The 19779-nt window shown below is 37.4% G+C and overlaps 1 protein-coding gene across 5 annotated transcripts in view; it reads left to right on the forward strand.

The window, feature by feature from the left end:
- sema3d (semaphorin 3D) overlaps positions 1–19779 on the forward strand; it is a 374840-nt gene that overhangs the window by 252436 nt on the left and 102625 nt on the right. For all 5 annotated transcript variants that reach the window (XM_062981839.1, XM_062981837.1, XM_062981840.1 and 2 more), the window contains 3 exons: positions 6679–6839; positions 14701–14763; positions 17909–18028. In XM_062981839.1, coding sequence (XP_062837909.1) covers positions 6679–6839; positions 14701–14763; positions 17909–18028 — 344 coding nt within the window. The remainder of the gene's footprint in view (positions 1–6678; positions 6840–14700; positions 14764–17908; positions 18029–19779) is intronic.

Consider the following 19779-nt stretch of genomic DNA (forward strand, 5'->3'; position numbering starts at 1 on the left):
CACTGCAAAATCATCCACCGGTCGCACTTTTTTAACCTAAACAAACTCCATGAAGAAGGTGAAGAAGCCTCAGATTGAGTGAGAAAAAAGGATGGAGGGATAAAAAAAATAGCCGCCAAGAGAAGAGATGGGGGAAGATATAAGGGGATAATGAGAAAAGACAAGATTGTGGAATAAAAGCTGGCCTTGAGACCTAGTTGTTGAAACTTCACAGGGAGCTTCTTGTAAACAAAGACGTGAAAGGAAGTAGTTAGAAAGGAGCAGAAAAGACCCAAGCAGGGAAACATTGTGTGAGCTGGAAGGTGAGACTAGATGAGAACTGGAAAGGAGACAATGTGATAAGCCAAGAGAGGAGGAGACAGAAGGATGGAAGAGGAGGTGAAGAAAGAAAGGGAGGAAGGGAGCGAAGTAAAAGTAAGGGCAGAACAAGAAGAAAATAAGACCAAAAGCGAGGGAGCAGGACAGTATGAAGAGACATAATTGAAAAAGTGCCCATGAAGGGGAGAGAAAGTAGCAACCTAGAAAACGGAGGTACAAAAAATATAATATAAAAATATATACAAGGGAAAGGCAGAAAGAGAGAGCTAGAAGACCAAAAATTAGATGTGAAATGAGATTAAAGAAACAAATAGAGAAAATTAGAAAACTATTAAATGAAAGAGGTGAAGGAGGTTGGAAAGGACAGAGAAGTAAGGAAGGAAGAAATGAATAAACAAGATGACAACTTTTAAATTTAAAACAGAAAGAGATAACAAAGATAAAGGTCTAGTAAAAAGACGGAGGAAACATACCTGAAGAACATGATGAAATAAATGATGAAAGAAATGCAGAAGATGCAAGAAAAACAAGATGCTTATCAAAAAATATCACAAGAACAGATGTCAGTCTTAAAAAAATTAAGGAAGAATTGGGCATGATGAAAAGGGAAATAATCAACATACAACTGGAAATTAAGGAATTTAAAAATTTAAAAATGGAAAGAAAGAAAGAAGGCCCAAGAAAATACCCAAAACAAAGTAAAGAAACTAGAAATGACAAACAAAAGATTAGCTGCAAAACAAGAAGCCATAGAAGAGAGAGAAGGAATACCAACTGAAAATAAGAAATATACAAGAAGAACCAGGGGAAATTATGAGAGAAAAAGTAATGGAAATATTAATAAGTCTCCTGGATTGCACCGAGCAAGAGATACAGGACCAAACAAATAGGACATATAGAATTAATACAAACTTTGTAAAAAATAAAATAAAACACCAAGAGACGTGATTGTTCACTTTATAAAAAAAAACCCACAAGAGATATAATGAAATTTATATGTCAAAAGCAAAAAGCAAGGATAAAATTTAAGGATATGATCAATGAAAGAAAGAGAGGTGTACTAGCCACACCAGATATCAAATTATACTTTGAGGCCTGTGCCCCAATGTGGGCAAAGAATTGGACTAAACTAGAAAACTGAAAAATTCTGAATTTGGAAGGATTCGATTTAAGATAAATTTGGCATTCCTACATTTGGTACAGAATGTCCAAAAAAAGAAAAAAAAATGGAAATCATTTTGTAAGATCCACCATACTTAAAATCTGGGGAAAAAATACAAAAATAAATTATATGATAAGACACCCCTGTGGATATCACTCCTAGAAGCCTCACCAAGGAGAATACTGGGATGGAACAAATTGCTAGGATATAAGGTCTTATTAGAAAAACAAGGAGGAGAATGGAAAATGAAAACCCAACAGGAAATGAATAAATTAGATAAAAACATATCATGGTACCAATATTGGCAAATAGGAGAACATTTTAAAAAAGACAAGGAAATAGGCTTTGCAGATCAAAACAAATTTTGGGATAAAATAATGCAATCAGATAGGAAAGTGATAACTAAAATATACAAAAAATTGTTGGAATGGGAAATGGAGAAAAAAAAAAAAATTATATGAATAGATGGAAAGAAAACTTAAGTAGATAAATTAAACAGGAAGAATGGGAGGCAATCTTGAATAAAAAAAATAAGATATTGTTATGCAATAGATCTAAAAGAAAACTGGATAAAAATGGCCTATAGGTGGTATATGACCCCCCAGAAATTAGGGAAATATTATAAAAACTTAAATTCAAAATGTTGGAAGTGCGGGAAGAAGGATGAAACATACTACCATATGTGGTAGACCTGCGAAAAGGTCAAAGCATATTGGGAAAAAATTAAAAAAAAACCTAGAAAAGATATAAGAAATCAGGATACCACTCAAATCAGAAATATTTTTACTAGGGATACATGAAATGAAAATAGAAAAGAACAAAGATAAACTATTATTCTTATTAACAACAGCAGCAAGAATCTGCTACGCACAACTTTGGAAGAAAAAAGAAACCCCAGAAGAAGACAATTGGATAATAAAGGTGCTAGATATACGGAACATGGACAGGCTTACTTTTCTACTAGCAAAAAAACCCACTAAAAGAAACAGATTGGAGTAGAATAATGTAATATTTAAAACAAACTGAAGGGGGAGAAAAAAAGGGAGGGAGGAAGAAAAAAATGAGATAGGATATGAGATAAGAAAAATACCACCTACTAGAAGGAACATATGAAAAGAAGAAAAGGAGAGATGAACAAGAAAGAAAAGATTAGATTGAGTGAAGAACGAAAAGGTGAACACTTCGAAGAAGATGCCAGGAAGTCACTTTTTTAAGCCCTGACTTTATTTTATTTTATTCATCCTTTTATCCTTTTTTTTCCTCTTCCTTCGTTTCATTACCCCACCACCCTATGTCACACACTATACTTTTTTCTGAGATCTTTGAACTTTTTTACCTATCTTGAATTCTATCAATGTTTTAATCCATAGAAAATTAATAAATATCATTTATAAAAAATGATTGCACTGAAATAGCTCACTGCTTTTCTATTTGTTCTCTATCAGATCTTGTTTCTTCTTTAGCCATTTGTTTATATACAGGCAGACATATAGTTGGCTCCAGATTTGACAGGCTCTCTTTCCATACTGCACAATCATAAGCATTAAAGACTCTGGCCCTGGACAGATGGATGTTATTTTGATTTCTCCTTTATTTGATTTTTTCTGAACTCTCCATCCCAAACATGAAGAATTTTGTAGATTTAAATAAAGTTTCATAAAAAAATGCTCTCACAATGTTTATTTGAAGTTTATCCAGCATGGCATTCACTGATGTACACCAATACTGACATTTGAATATCAAGAAGTAGTTACTCTTAGATTTTTTTTTTTTAAAAAACAATAGCTGATTTTATTCTTTGGGTATGTAGTTTTGTTGTGTTTCATTGAGTGGTGTTGACTTTTGTCCTTTGTAATATGAATGACAGCTCTAAATATTATTATGTACAGATGTCATGGTTTGAAACAAAGTTGGGGAAAAGAGTGCCAACATTGTTGAAGGGAAGTTACTCCTGCCAACTTCCCATCAGTGACCCCCATCAGGATTATACAAGCATGCCAGGGTGGAATCCTTCCACAGTTGAAGGCTTAAGTTAGTGGTCCAAGAAATACTTCCTTGACCAAATTCTGATTTTATCTCTGTAGGATTAGAAAGATTAAACATTTCAGCACAATAGAATGGATCACTGAATGAATCACAACAGGGCATAGCAACATGCAACCATTTTTATGGACTTAATTATAATAGTATCATGTTTTTATATTGTCCTGTGTGACTTTCTGCAGCAATCCAAATGTAACACCCTAATGGTTGTGCATTTTTTTAAAATTTTGTACGTGTTGCCATATTGTCTATATCAAGCCTTAGTATTTACAGATGTCATTGCCGAGAAAGGAGAGATAATGCTGCTTTGTAATTAGAACAAGGCATTTAATTTGTTCAAAAAGGAAATCTCTGAACCATATTTTCCCAACATTGTCATGTAATTGCTTTAAAATCTGTTGCTAAAGTTTCAAATAAAGAATTAATAGCGGTGTAGCCAACTCTTACCATGATGGTACACTGCCCAAGGTAGATACTCAATTACTATATGGCAGATATGTTACCTGGAGACTGAAACATGAAGTTTAAGTTGCTATTTGGGTCTGAAATAGCTAGGAAATAAATGTAGTAAAGTGTATAACTGATCCGTGGCTAAAGCAGCTTTGAGATTAGTTAATTGCAGCTACCATGCAGTTCCACCAACATTCTGAAAACATGGCTTTCAAAAGCAGTTTGTGACATGGAAGTCTGATATGATACCATCTGGAAGTCTGTTCAAATGGATACGTAAATTTTTGCTAGGCATGTCGAAGCCACCAGATGTCCTGTGCTGTAGTTTCCTCCCGTTCTTGTTGTTGTGGTAGCCAGTGTGTGCAACATGGGTCCTGCTTGCCACTTGCTGCCTGGAATTACATTGGCAAGGGCACCAAAGGGAGGTGAGGAATCACCCCACCTCTCCTCTCTTTCTTCTACAACCTCTTTGTCACTCCAGACTACAGTATGTTACTCAAGAAGAACAGGAGGGGATGATTAGTGCCGTTACATGCCCTCAGGCCATCTGGACTCAGAAAACATGGGACACACACATACACACACACACAGTTGCAACCGGTTCTGTCTTGGAACTGGGTCAACCTTTTTCATGGGCCCAAAGCCATGTCCTGCTCTAGATTCTGAGCTGAATTTGGAGAAATCTATGACTTTATTTAATGTGCTGTAAAGCCACGTAAAAAAGCTTTACCCCACATTAATCCAGATCAGCTCCATGTGGCCGTGGAGTTGATTCATGGGCCCTTCACACTAAGTAGATGTGCCAGGATCCGACAATGCTCTGGAAGATGACCATAGAGTCACACTGGAGAATCGAGATGTCTAGAGAGAACAGATCTAAGTCCTTTACTGCAGTTCTATGGTTCACTTCCAATGGAAGATTGTGTTGTAAATCAGACACCTTAACTCTTGAAATTAAAAAAAGTATTTATTAAAATCAACCATAGTAACATTCATATCATACACAGAAAACTTAAGATAATGAAGGATAATGTATTAAAATAAAAACTGCAAATAATATTAAGGATAATAAATAACAAAAATAATCCTAAATGAGAAGAATGAACTGGGTGCTACAGCATTTATTAGTGTTCAGGTTAATTTTTGCTAGCATCATGAATTAAAAATGTACATAGTTATTGTGCTTATGCTATTATTAACTATTTGTCACACAATTCAGAAAAAAAATCTAAACTAGATGCCACTAATTTATAGTATTGTTTGTAAAGATGTCATTTACACACACATTCCTGTCAATGCATGCTGGACTTCCTGACAATGCATAATACACTCATCTGCCAACACTTGCTTGTTAAGATCTCTTGGCAGACTTGACCACTGATCCGTTGTAACTTGCATTTAGTTACTTCATTTGGAAAATACAATAATCCCAATTGCACCTCAAGCTACCACACCCTCCTGTTCCAGTACCCCCAGGGTACATTGTTGTATTGTTTCCCCATTCTCCAGTGCTGTGTAACCACTCTGACTTTGACTACCTGACATGGCTAGTAACCCTCAGACTTAGGGTGACCCTAAGTCTAAAGTTTAGGGCAAGGGCCCGGTAAATGACCTTAGAGAGCTGCATCTGGCCTCCGGGCCTTCGTTTTGGGACCCCTGCTCTAAGCAATCTAAGAAAGAATATCGCATCACATGTGAGTGAATCCCATTGTAAAGTAAAACAAATGTTTGCTAATCTGAATTTACCCCATTCCATTGTGTGACATATGTTATCAGAAAGGAAGGAAGGAAGGAAGGAAGGAAGGAAGGAAGGAGGGAGGGAGGGAGGGAGGGAGGGAGGGAGGGAGGGGGGGAGGGAGGGAGGGAGGAAGGGAGCTCCTTTGTGTGATAAGGTGTGGCATTGAGATTTGAGATTTCATAAAGTAGGAGCAGATTGTTATTCATTTAAATTCTTGTATTTTTATTGGCAAGACCTGAGAAACATATTTAAAATTGCCAGCTTTAGGTATATACATAGGTAGTCCTGACTTGGCTACTGTATAAGGATCAGCCATAACATTAGATAGAGCATGCCAGAGGTGGAATATGCTGGCGGGTGGAGCGGGGAGGATGATTGATTTGAATTATTGAAAGACATAACTATATATGCCTCATGGTGTGGCCTAGACCACCTAGCAGAGATGGTGTCCTTGTCCTAGTATGATACCATCTGCCCATCAACTCAGCTCTGTAGACAAAATGTGGGAGGGGAACTGGATTGCCAGTTGTGATTAAGGCAGCAAAATATTGATGATCTTGTTGACTTAGAGAGGAAATTATCTTGCATATGAACTATTTCTGTAATTTTATAGAACTCCATTCAAGTCTCTCCTTAGTACTCTCTTTTGTGTAAAGTAAAAACTCTTAAATGCTTTAGCTCATCCTTATAAAGAAGACACTATAACCTTTTGATCACTTTACTCATTAAGCCTTACAAGGAAGAAAAGATTTCTACATTCTTTAAAAAAAGAACTGTACTATGGTAATCTCTTCCCCTCACCCACCTCCTCCTTCGGCTGCCTTATTCTTTAAAATGAATGCCTTGTTTGGTCCAACAAGTTATTTTAACCAGCGAAGATCATGCTGGGTGCATATATTTATATAAGACACCAATGAGCCGTGTGTATACATTGTTGACTGTAAAGATTTTCTTCATTCTCTCACAGATTTGTTGCTTTCCAACAGCTGTGTCCCATTCCTGGGCTCAGCAGAGGGGATGGATTTTCGGACCCTGCTGCTCGATGAAGAAAGGGGTCGGCTGCTATTCGGTGCTAAAGACCACATTTTTCTGCTCAGCTTGGTTGACTTAAACAAAAATGTAAAAAAGGTCAGTTTATAATTTGTATATATATCTGAACAATTCAACAGATAAGTTTGTTTTTAACCCATCTGCCTCCCACTGATTTCAGTGGGTGAAGAGCCTACATAGTATGTCATGCATCATTGGATTGATTTAATAACCTTACCTCCCATAGTTATATGGTTTGCTTTTAATAAACTGAGTTTGTCAGTATGCGTGACCTCTTCTAGCAGTACAGCAATATAATATGACAAATATCATTGGAAGTTTGCCCTCCCTCTAACTATAATATAAGCAAATGGCAATATCTCTTTCCTTCTTTTCCCATGTGTTATGACAGCTAGTCTCAAGGGGAGCCATTTTTCACTCAGCTTCGAGCACATCCTCAATGAACTCATTGACCTCTGTGCAGGTTTAACTGGCCCACGTGTTTGACCTTTTACAGTAGGCCCTAATGTTTAATCATGTTGTTTGAAAACAACTTGGAAGTGTTGCCTGCATGCGTATGTCTGCACATACATGCAAAAGCATGCTTGGGAACATTTACCCAATGATAAATCATCATAACTCATCCTTCTCCGTTTTTTAAAAATAATCTGCCCCCCTCAGTCAGTAGTTAAAGCTGCTCAAGGGCCGTAAAACATGACTTAAGATGAAGTCAAAATGTATTGGTTTACACGCTTAAGAGACCAAATTAACAGTATAGTTTCCCTTTGGCCAGGTTCTGAAAGCTACATTTTTTACAACTACTGCCTTCATCACTTATTCATCAGAATATCAGATGATGCCTTGCAGGTCTGATGGTGTCATCACCAATTCATCATTGCAGACTGAATTGTTGTTAGATGATGTGAACACTTTATGGCCTGGTATACACATGAAGCAGAATGAATGAAGTGACAGACTCCTAACTGTGTGTATTGTGTGGGGGTATATTGAATTCTTCTAGTATTCAACAGTGGGCTGCAAATAGGCTTTCCAGTGTTGAATACTCTCATGTATAACAACATCTCCCCCTACTTACAAAAAGAACACAATTGAAAAGATGACAGATCAGCATCCCTATGGTGCTAGACTTTGGTTGTTTCTGTACAGGAGAGCAAACAGGTATTTCTCACACTGAATCTGACATAGTGCCATCCGTTCATTCATACTGTTTTCACTATATTTTACTGTATATGTAGACAAGGTTTGGTACAGTAAATAGTTCAAACATTCAGTTGAGTATTAGTTATGTTGGAATCAAGAAATAAGGAGATAATTACAAGACTAAATGAACCAATCTGCAGAAATGTCACCGGCTGCAAAAGTTTCACCAACAGAGGAGAAGCATGGATACTGGTGTCTGCATATTTGATAATAAGCATATTTGATAATAAAAATGCAAAAAATGTAGGTATGTCAAGATGATACTTAAGACCTCTTTATGTGGGGCAAATTTTGGTGACAAATCCGACTCTGCAGCAGCTTTGCTATGGAGCCCGCTCGCTCCCATCACACACCAAAGTTGCCACTGAAAAAAAAGCCACCAGCTTTGTCATAGAATCTTCTCTGAAGGGTGAGAGAGATGCACATATTTCTCATAAGAATATATTTATTCTCTACAGTATAGACAGAATATTAATTGTGCCTCAGAGCATATTCTTCCCCTTCTCCCCTCTAATTAGTACTTGGAAGCAACAGCTGAAGACATGTAAGCATGGATCAAAATAGGCTAAGCAAAGAGATTGATGTTGCTGGAGCAAATGAGAAGCAGCGTCTTTGAGAAGATAGATGTAATAACTAAAGAGAATAGCTTGAAGAGAGGTTGTGGCTCTTTCACTTCCTCTTCTTTCTTTTCAAAAGAACATAAGGCAATAATTTGACCTGGCCCTGCTGTGTTCATTGTTTGATATGATGGATGAAAGTTCTTTCTTTTCGGAATTCTGGAGGAGGAAACCCAATCACAAACATAGTACAGTGAATGTCTAAAGAGCCACAGAAGTGTTATTGGAAGCAGCCAAGGAGATATCTGTGCCACCATATAGAAACCCTTAGAATAAGGGAAATATTTGGGGTGGTGAAAAATTATTTTTTATTATAAAGGTTGTGAAGTCCAGCTCCCAGCCATCATTTAAATTTTCCAATCTTTAATAATTTATAGGTAAAATCTCTCTCTGTGTGTGTGTCTCTCTCAGGGTGCTTCCAGATAGCGCCAAAATGTGCATTTTAAATCTGGGGCAAAAAAATCCCAGGACCTGACAGCAGGTCCACATACAGACCTGTCAGTTCCGGGAAATGGTCTCCTGTCATCCTCACATCATCCTTTGAAGTGGATCAAGATGGAGGGTAAATGGTAGAAGTTTTTTAAAATTCACTTCGTTATGCGCTGGACCTCATATGTGCAAATGCAAATATCTGAATGTAAACGCAAGTAAATTTCTTATCTTTCTCATCACCCATTTGTTAATTTAATCTCTGTTTAATATTATAAAATTTAAAATAAAGAGTTTCAGAGCGTTCTAATTGCTTTCCACTTGTGCTTCCCTTGAGCAATCTGTGTGTCTGTGGCTACATGTTTCGGCTTTTAAAAAGTGCACATGTGCTGGAGCAGTCTACACAGCTGGAAGGGAAGGAAAACACATGCTTTGCATGACTGTAGGAATCAGGGTTTAATTGCACCTTTTTAATACATGCTTTTCAATTGTTAACCTGATTCTGCCAGTTCTTTGAATAAACATTGTTTAGTCACCCCTTCCCCTTTTAAATTGGTTACTTCTGGGTTCTTTAGTCATGTATAGAAGGGCACTTGGTCTCTTTCACACACACAATCACAGAGGGGGGGGGAGTAAGAGCTCAATCGTTCTTATAGAATAGAGCTTGTCCCTAACAGAAAGCTGTCAGTATGAACTATGGATACTTGTCAATGGTTTAAAGCATGGAGTATGAGAACCAGATGATTGCATGATAAACCTTTTAATACAGTTCTGGTATAATGTGCTGATATAATTGAAAAAATAATCTATTTAATATAATAAAAATGTTGAGTTTAACAGATTTATTTTCTTTCACAAAATAAGAATACAGAAAAACATATTGGATCATTTAAGAGTAAATGTATTTGCTTGTCATTTCTGACAATATGGTTTCATTTGATAGCATGTAAAGAATAAATATGTTTAAACTGCCAATATTGATGTTATTTGATGCTCTGGCCTAACTTCAACCATAGTTTAATAAGAATAGTCATGGGATAAAGGTGGTTTTGTCTGTATATTTGTTCCTTTTGCTTAGCATTTATATATGACACCTCTGAATGAGTGAAGTGCTATATATATTCATACTATGTCATCAGATGGGTTCCTTTCCCAATTGCATGATGCTTGTTCTCTTTCCCAATGGAGCACATTACATGACACATTTCTGGCCAGGCCAGGCTCTGTTGAAAAAGGGAGAGCAAGCGATGTATGCCACCATCACAGCAATACGGGAGGCTTCTGCTGTCTTCAAACAGCAACGCTTACCCCATGTGATGTGGTCCCTAGTAAGTTGTGCAGTTCAGGGCATAGAGAGACAGGTTTTCAATGTCACCTGCTGGGACCCCATGGACTCGCCACAATGCATGGAGAATCCGTGGATCTTTGTGATGAGGTCTTATAATGTTTACAGCAATTTTGAATGGTAATATTATCATCTTCAGATTTTACCCCATAGAGATGGAGAGATTAACCTATAACAGACTACAAAAATAATATAGAAATCATGTGAGAGTTATATTTGGCTGCACTGAGAACTTGATCAAATGCTGAAAAATCCTGTAGCACTAGTTATGGGTACTGGAGGAATTTGAACAATGCAAATTCTGAATTGAAATTCCCCATATTTCCCCATCTAAGTAGATTACAACATTGAATTGTGTACTTCTCCAAACATTTCAAGACAGTTCTTGGCTCAAAAACATTGCAGGTTTTTTTAAAGGGATATTTAGGAATAAAGACGGCAGTTTTATAAGAAAGTATATATAGAATTATTTAATTTAGAAGTAAATATTTTCCCCCAAAAGATTAATATGATGGAATAGATTGAAGGGTGAAGATGCAAAAGTGACATGGGCTGAAAGTATATTGATTAGTCATCATCAAGCATAATCTACCTTAGTAGCCATTCTTTGTAGAGCTGGGCAAATTTAGGGCACTTCCAGACAGCACCAAAATTTGTGTTTTAGAACTGAGTCAAAAAATCCTTGGACTTGACAGCAGGTTCACACACAGACCTGTCAGTCCTGGGATATGAACCTCCTCCACTCCCCCCCCCCCCCAACATCTTCACAATCTTCCTCTGTAGTGGATCACGATGGAGGGTGGATAGGAGACATCCGGTAGAAACTTAAAAAAATAAAATCCCTCTGTTATCTGCTGGACCATATATGCACACATGTGAATATAATAATATAAACAAGCAGATTCGCAAGTGCATATATGAGGTTCAGTGCATAACAGAGGTTTTTTTAAAAAAAAAACTTCAGTCGGATCTCTCTCTTCCCCCAATTGTTAATTCAACCTCTGTTTAAGATTATAAAGTGTAAAAAAGGGAGTTTCAGAGAATTCTAAATGCTTTTCATTTGTGCTTCCCTTGAACCACCTGTGTGTTCATTTGACAGCCCGATCAGCTGTTCAGATGTTTTGGGCTTTTAAAAAGTGCACGTGCATTGGAGCAGTCTACACAGGGGGGAAGATGCAAGGCATATGCTTTCAGCAGCAACCTCAGAACTGGTAGATATCTAAGTAGTCATGTCATGCCAAAAGTATGATTTCAACCACAACTTAACTTCTGAACCTCTATGCCAAAGGATTTAATATACTGAAAACGATTTTGAAATAAGTAAACAAGCAAACAAAAAGCATTGTGTAATCAAAATACAAAGCTGATTGAAAAGACCAGTGGTTTTGACTGTTTCAGATTCTTAGAGTGCAAAACTGCTTGCAACCTTTCCAAACTAGACAACGAAACTCTGATCAACTTTTGTCTTTCTTGGTTTTTCTTGCTGAGGGACTTGCAGGGATAAAAATACAACTTTTGTTTACAGTTTTGCAACAGAGTCGGTCTATTCCTGATAAGCTTCTCTCTGGGGTTTATCACAGGCTAGCACATTTTAAGTACTATAAAAGGTAAGCTGGTATTCTCTGCTATTTTATATCTGTAGGGATCTCAGTAGGACCTGGGGGAAAAAGATGTCTTTTGGCAACCTGCCTATATTGAGTATTTATTCTGGCTTTCAGAGCATTGATTTCAAAAGCCTTTCTGCCTGCCCACCTTTCTTTTTAATTATATTTTGTAGCTACTTCCCCCACCATAATATATATACCGCTCCTGCTGATTTTTGTGTATATCAAACTCACTTAAAAGACCCCATTGCTTGAAAGGTACTCCCCAGTAGCAAATAAGTGTCAAAATGTGGTGTTTATGCTGTGCTGTGTTTAGACTGACCGTGGTTTGCATTGGCTGACTGCCACCCAGCTCTGCCTCCGGGCTTCCCTTTGTGTGAAGAAACAGCAGACATTGGGAGCTGTAAGGGGCTGAAATGTGTCCTTTGTGCTCCTTGGAATTTAGAGTCATCCAACAAAATGCTTTCCATTACAGGTAGACACTAGGGACTAATGCAATCAATTAAAATATTAAATGTTTTTCTGCAAGCAATATTGTTATAAGTAAGGTGACTGGAAAATACTACTCTTTGACATTTAACAGATGCAACTATCTGATGTGAAATTTGGGCCCATGCATAAATTCAGATGCTTATTGTAAATCCAAATACCCAACCTTATCAATCTAGTGGATATTGAGCTTTTGCAAATATGAGAGGGATACTATAGAGTTGAGCAAATGACTATCTCAACCAATGCAGTCAATGGTATAATGTAGATATGCTGAGCTTTTTTAACATTTATCAAAAATATGCAATAGCTTCAGACATGTCTGTATTAAACTTGGTCACAGCAAACCACCCGCCTTGTGGTCTGTGTTGTTTCCAGCTTGCCCACAAAATTACTCCCCTAAGTTAATGATAGAACCACAATGACAGAGTACAGTATGGTCCCTTCCCTTAACTGCCATGTGGAAAAAATGTATCTAAGGACATTTAACATATTTGTCTTGAAATATGGTTAGTTGCATATTTTTATGAGAGGCCAGGCTGCTCAGGAGGGTAAGCAAGGATACAAATTATTATCGCTGTGGAATAGCTAGTAAGACCCACCCGTGTCTGTCGTAATGAGCGCATTATCAAGGAGTTGCAAGCATCTGACCAGCTGCCAGCATTCAGGAACTGTAAGTGCTAGGAGCTTCAACCACATCTGGGCAAAAAGATAAATGGATTACATTTTCAGGAAATGTTTTTTTGCATAAGCTGTTTTGGTCACCCAGTCTGTACATAGAGATTATAGAACACATTCATAGATCATACATGTAGAGCATGAGATTTTGCTTTTTAGAAGTGTTTGAAACTTGCATTTGGAACAGAAAAATCTATCTTAAAAGATGTTTGCATAAACTATCCATATTGAACCATGATATTTAAAGTGGTATCAAACCAAGGTTCGAAAACAAGGAATTATACTCCCCTGTTGTTTTTCATGTACATTTTTCTTCTTGAAACTTAAATGGCAAATGAAGGAGTGTTTTTTCAAGGAAAGTTTACCCCTTTCCTTTTAGAAGATTCTTATGTGTTATCTTTCAAAAGAATGGAAATTCAAAAATGTTAAATGTAGAAATAAAATGTAGAAATTTTGAATGTTAAATACAAAAGAAAGCAAAACAAAGAGAAAAGCTGTAGGATGCCGTTTCAAAGAATTACAGTAAACCATAGCTTGTTCAAATTTTCCACTCAGGACCCCTTCCGGACTGATAAATTTTTTGCATGATCCAGGTGTATTTAAATTACTTCAGTTGCCATCAGTGGACCCCATTTGGGGTCAGAACCCACAGTTTAAGAAGTATTGTGATAAACCATAGTATAGGTAAAGGTAAAGGTTCCCCCTTGACATTAAGTCTAGTCTGACTCTGGGGTGGTGCTCATTTCCATTTCTGAGCCGAAGAGCCAACATTGTCCATAGATATCTCCTAGGTCATGTGGCTAGCATGACTTTATAGAGTGCTGTTATCTTCTCACTAAAGCGATACCTATTGATTCGCATGTTTTCAAACTGCTAGGTTGGCAAAAGCTGGGGCTAGTAATGAGAGCTCACCCAATCCCACGGATTTGAATCGCTAACCTTCTGGTCAGCAAGTTTTGCATCTTTGCGGTTTAACCTGCTGTACCACTGCAGTCCCTCTAAACTATAGAATACTGTTTCAAAAGTTTACCTTTCAGTAAATACATTCCTACAGTTGCCTGATCTTAATAGGTACAATTGTGTATGAGGCTACTCAGAAGTAAACTCCATTACAACCAATGCAATATACTGCAAAGTAAGTGCACATAGCTAGGATTGTGGTGCCCTTCAGAATGTCCCCTCAGATGCCCTAGCTCTGTCTCTGTCTCTCCCTCTGTCTCTCTATCCCCCCCCTCTCTCTCTCATATTCTGCAAAATAGCTGCCAAGCACCAGGCATTTTTATTTTTCAAAAACCAAAAAATAAATTCTTTATCTCTTACTCCGTTATGTATGCATCGTGCTCATTTTCATGAATTTCAATACAAGTTGGAGGGGGAAAAGGAATAACTCACACTTAATGTCTAATTTATCCCACATACCAAGCTGTGCCTCCAAGATGGGTAGTGAATTTAGATCTGGATGGTGTCCCAGGTTATTGCTTTGATCTCATTGATGGAAGATAATAACTGAGTATGTAAATAGTTTACCAAGAAGTAAAATCTACTGATCATAAAAACTTTGTCTCAATGCATTGCAGATATTTTGGCCAGCAGCAAAGGAGAAGGTGGATCTGTGTAAACTAGCTGGAAAAGATACCCATGTAAGTACCATGCACAAGTGATGGCTAGGTATGAAGAAAAGCTTGGAGTTATTAAGATATTGCCCAACACAAGTTGTCTAGGTATGGCAAGACAGGCTGTTGCGAATTTTGCGGCCTCTGGCACTACATGGAGATTCTCCCTAGTCATCCCACTGAATGTTTTCTGCACAAAATGAGTACCTCTTCCATCCATAAATCATACATATAGAAATAAAATTGGTGGCAATGTTCCATTATTTGGATGGAGACAACAAGGAGGCACTAGAGAGAGAAGGATAGCCCATTTTACAGGGTGGAGGGTGGATCAAAGGAGGAAAACTATTTCTCCCTGTTTTCCTGTTATTCCCCCCACCTATGTCCCAGTCATGGAAATAACCCTCGTTTATGACATGGGAAGTGGCAGGAGAAATAACTAGTGAAAACAGGGGAAATGGTTTTCCTCCTTCAACTCCCCCCCCCCCCCGTAAAATGGATTGTCCTTCTCTCTCGCGCCCCCTTGTGACTTTGGCCCGGATAATGGAACAGTACCAAATTGGCTAATTGATCACAAAAATACAAAATAAAAAATAATTTCTTTCTTTTAACTACTAAATGCATAAGATCAGCAGTTACTGACTGCATTGTTAAATTTTGCACATTTTAGAGCCAGCTTGTGAGGCAACAAATCTGAAACAAACAAATACATGTATAAATTGTTGCCATTCAGTAGGTAGAAGAGATGTGCTGTATTATCTCATTTATTATGTGAAGGGGGACCAAGTTATGACTTGCATACTTGATGCTAATTAATATGTATACATTGATATGGATATCAGTTCTTGAATGTGTGCTCATGGTGGTTACCATCATGGTTTTCCTCTTCCTTTTCTTCATCTTTATTTACATCCTATTTCCCCTTAAAAATCAAGACCAATGTGCAAAAGGAGAATTACTTCAAAGGCCCATTGAAGGTGCCATATGCTTTCATGTACAGTAGGTATTTCCAGTGGTTTGGTTTGAAGACTATCAAAATCCATGGATGGTCCCATGTATACAATGAAATAGTAGAATGTCTTTTATATTATATGGCAAAATAAAGGTTTAATTTTTTGAAATTCTTTGGGAGTGGAGGTGGAATATTTTCAAGCAGTGGGTGTGAAATCCATGCATACCAAAACTGTGGGTGCAGCAGGCAGACTGTATGTTCAGCTTGGCTGTACTACATAACCAAAATAGTGCCATTTGTTCCCACACTACAAAATTGTGGTAGGCCATTCCCTTTCCCTGAGAATAATACACGAAAGTGATTCCATTCACAGTTACAGAAGTACACTAATGCCCCCTATGTAAATGAGGGAAGAGATTTTAGGGAAATTGTTATGTACTAAACATGGTTGACCTCAATAATGATGAGGTTACCATTTTTTACAACATCTGATATAACTTCTTTACTTTATGCTTTCATTTAAACTTGCAGCATCAATAGAGCTGTTGCTAGACATCTTGATTGTCATTATTTTGAATATTTTATCTGCAATGATAAAAGAATCAACACTGTTCTAGAGGAATTGTTAGAGGTAGAGAAGACATCAGTTGGTGTTCACTTCCTCCATAACAGTGTGTGTATTCTAATATTCTATCATTGAAATGTATGCATTTAGCAAAGCAGTGGCCTACTAGTGGATATACCATCAAATATGTTTACTAAAGAAAGAACCAAATAAAAGTGTACTGTTTTGACTGCTATCACCCATCAGAACAACACACATCATGTCAATGAACTTTTCAAAACATTTCCAGACCTTCCCCCAAAGTGCTCCCCTCCACTCACCTCTTCCCATTTTTTCAGAGGAAAATAATTGACCAGGTTTGGTTTCTTTATGATTCTACAATTTGATAAATGCCGTGAAAATGTTACTGGATGATAAAGAATAATTGATCTGCAAAAGAAAAAGCTTTGATAAGGCAGAGTTTCTACGTATCCTCTTTCACAATGATTAGTTTGTAATGAATACTCCAACTCAGCTGACTTTAGCAAGAATGAATGTTGACTAAACCAGAGTAGGAAGAGTGGTTGGTGAACTGTAGCAACAGTTCATAATGTTGTGGAGGAAGAAAATTCATTACCAAACGGTGTTTGTTGATCTCCATAATTCACTGTGAAGCCTTTGAAGTCTACAGGAGGGATAATTTATGTGAATTTACTGTTTTCATTTCTGGCTTTTGAAAAAAGTCAACTGCTGAAAGGAATGTGCTGAGCACAGCTTGATGATCACTACTATGAGATTTCTGGATTAATATTATAGCTTTTAGTAAGCATCTATAGTTTATTAAGACCCCTGATGCTGGTTATACAGAACTGTGCAAACAAAAAGTCAGAGATGTGAAAGTAGTGGACTACTGCTTAAATTCCTTTAACCTAAGAGGTTGGGAGCTGAATATGTTAATGCAGAATATATGTTAATGAAAAATGCATCTGTAATTGCTAAAGTAGGATAATGGATTTTGTTTTGGACTAAAACCAACACCAGCCATGTTGCAGTTCAGAAGTATGACTATGGTCCCCTAACCCTTCTTGCCAGAAATGTGCTCCATTTCATTATTTCTCCCACCTTTACCACCAGTCACGGTTACTCCATTTTCTCAATCATTACTGGACTCACACAAAGGCTCAGTACCGACATCATGCCAAAATGGACTATCACAATTTTCAATTCAGTCCCAGGTTTAAGGTTTCAGATATGCAGTAGGCAAAGTGTATCTCTTATGCAAACTTCTACTTTTATTTTGTGTCCATATTACTTCATAAAACTTAGAAATCCCTCCCAGTTTACTGGGTGCAGCACCTCTGGTGTGGAGCATTATTTTTTTTTTTATTCAGACGTTAGACTAACATACAACGATTTGTCATTTGGCTGTCTTTCCAATCATGGTCCAGCAATCAAAATGTCAACCCATTATTAAATATAGTGATAGCCTGGTATAAAATGATACTTTAAAACAATAAACACCATAGTCATAGACTTTAAAAGTCAGTGAAATTTCTCCATGTTATTATCACCTTTTTGGATCCTGTGGGCCATGTTTTCCTGGTCACTAAAAATATAGCAGCATGCTGTGTGAATTTTCCACTGTTGGTGATTAACTGGTATTCTTTTCACAATAGACAGAATGTGCCAACTTCATCCGAGTCCTCCAGCCTTACAACAGGACTCATGTTTATGTCTGCGGTACGGGAGCTTTCCACCCAGTCTGTGGCTACATAGAGCTTGGAACACACAAAGAGGTAATTTAATCCATTCCCAAATGGTGCATGACAGGGTATGGCTCTAACTTTCCCTAGCATCCATCATTCCCTGGAAAATGGTCTATGGCTGTATAAAAAATGATCTGACAACCCTTTATATAAACAACAGAGTAATGTTCAGATTTTTACCAGTTGTGTTAGAACTCATGTTCTCACACTTTCTGATGTGTGCATATCACATGTTGGCAAACCCCTATGTTCAAACAAGGTGATTGATACAGTTCTACATAGATTTGCTTTTCAGATGACTGATTGTGTAAAGAACACACTTCAGGCCAGATGCCTTACAAGGCTTTTCCCCAGTAGGCAAAATATTAAAAGAATATCATCAGGTCCATTTCAGTGAGTAATGCAATACTTTAGATATAATGTTCTGCAGCACGAATTGGGACAGGAATTTCATTTGAAATCCCTGCTGAAATATGAATCTTTCTAGATCACTATCTGTATTTCATGTGTTCCTCAAAGTTATAGATAAATGGTAAAGGTTTTCCTACCTAGCAGTCTGAAAACATGCAAATGTGAGTAGATCAATAGGTACGTCTCCATGCAGTCATGCCGGCCACATAACCTTGGAGGTGTCTATGGACAATGCCGGCTCTTCAGCTTAGAAATGGTGATGAGCACCAAACCCCAGAGTTAGACATGACTAGACTGAATGACAGGTCATTCAGTCTTGTCATGTCTGACTCTGGGGTTTGGTGCTCATCACCATTTTTAAGCCGAAGAGCCGGCATTGTCCATAGATGCCTCCAAGGTTATGTGACTGGCATGACTGCATGGAGCGGTAGCTATTGATCTACTCACATTTGCATGTTTTCAGACTGCTAGGTTGGCAGAAGCTGGGGCTAACAGCAGGAACTTGCCCGCTTCCTGGTCAGCAAGTTCAGCAGCTCAGCAGTTTAACCCGCTGCACCATTGGGGGCTCAAAGTTATAGACTGGCTAAATTCAATAAGAATTGTAAAGAATATTTCACACTTACTCATACCAAATAATAGTATATAAATCAATTGAATAGCATTATTTGGTATCAGTAAACCACAGTTGCTACAGAAATTAGGAGTTCTATTGTTACTAGGGTTAAATTCTAAATTAAAGCTTTCATAGTACAGGGATGATTTTGTTTCTCTACCCTAGAGTTGAAACACACGATCAGTACTCCATAAAGACATAAACAAAGAAAAAAAGAAAACAAAGAAGAATAAATTAATCTTAATGTTCTTAGAAGTGAGCATAGGTTTTCTTTACATAAAACAATGTTTTGCTAAGGGTTGCCAAGTTCTTTTTATTTAGTTTTGTAACTTCAAAAGACCAGATGAATATTATACTAATTTCTATAATGACCCCACAACACTATCATAAGATTTTGAAGTCTTGACTTTTATCTTTTGTTGGCAAAGCAAAAGATCAAGATGTTATTCCTTTCTCTAATGAGTTTTTCATACCTGCTGGTCAGTGTTTGGACCTGCCAACTACCTGCAGCCTGATATCATTTTCTATAAATGCCTGGCTGGAAGTTATACACCTTCAATCTGGTTTGAAATCGTACCACCATGAGATTAAAAAGCTAGACCTTCTCCCCATGATGCCAAATTTCATTAGCGTTTCATGAAGGTAAGGTCTCCATGACTTCTGATATAGTAAACATACAGACTTAAAGGCATAGGTTTGCCCGGTTCTATCTAGAGTTCTATCTCCTCTGTCATTCATTTAGATGCCTCTAGGAAAC

Source organism: Anolis carolinensis, chromosome 5, assembly GCF_035594765.1.
Source record: "Anolis carolinensis isolate JA03-04 chromosome 5, rAnoCar3.1.pri, whole genome shotgun sequence".
Lineage (NCBI taxonomy): Eukaryota > Metazoa > Chordata > Lepidosauria > Squamata > Dactyloidae > Anolis > Anolis carolinensis.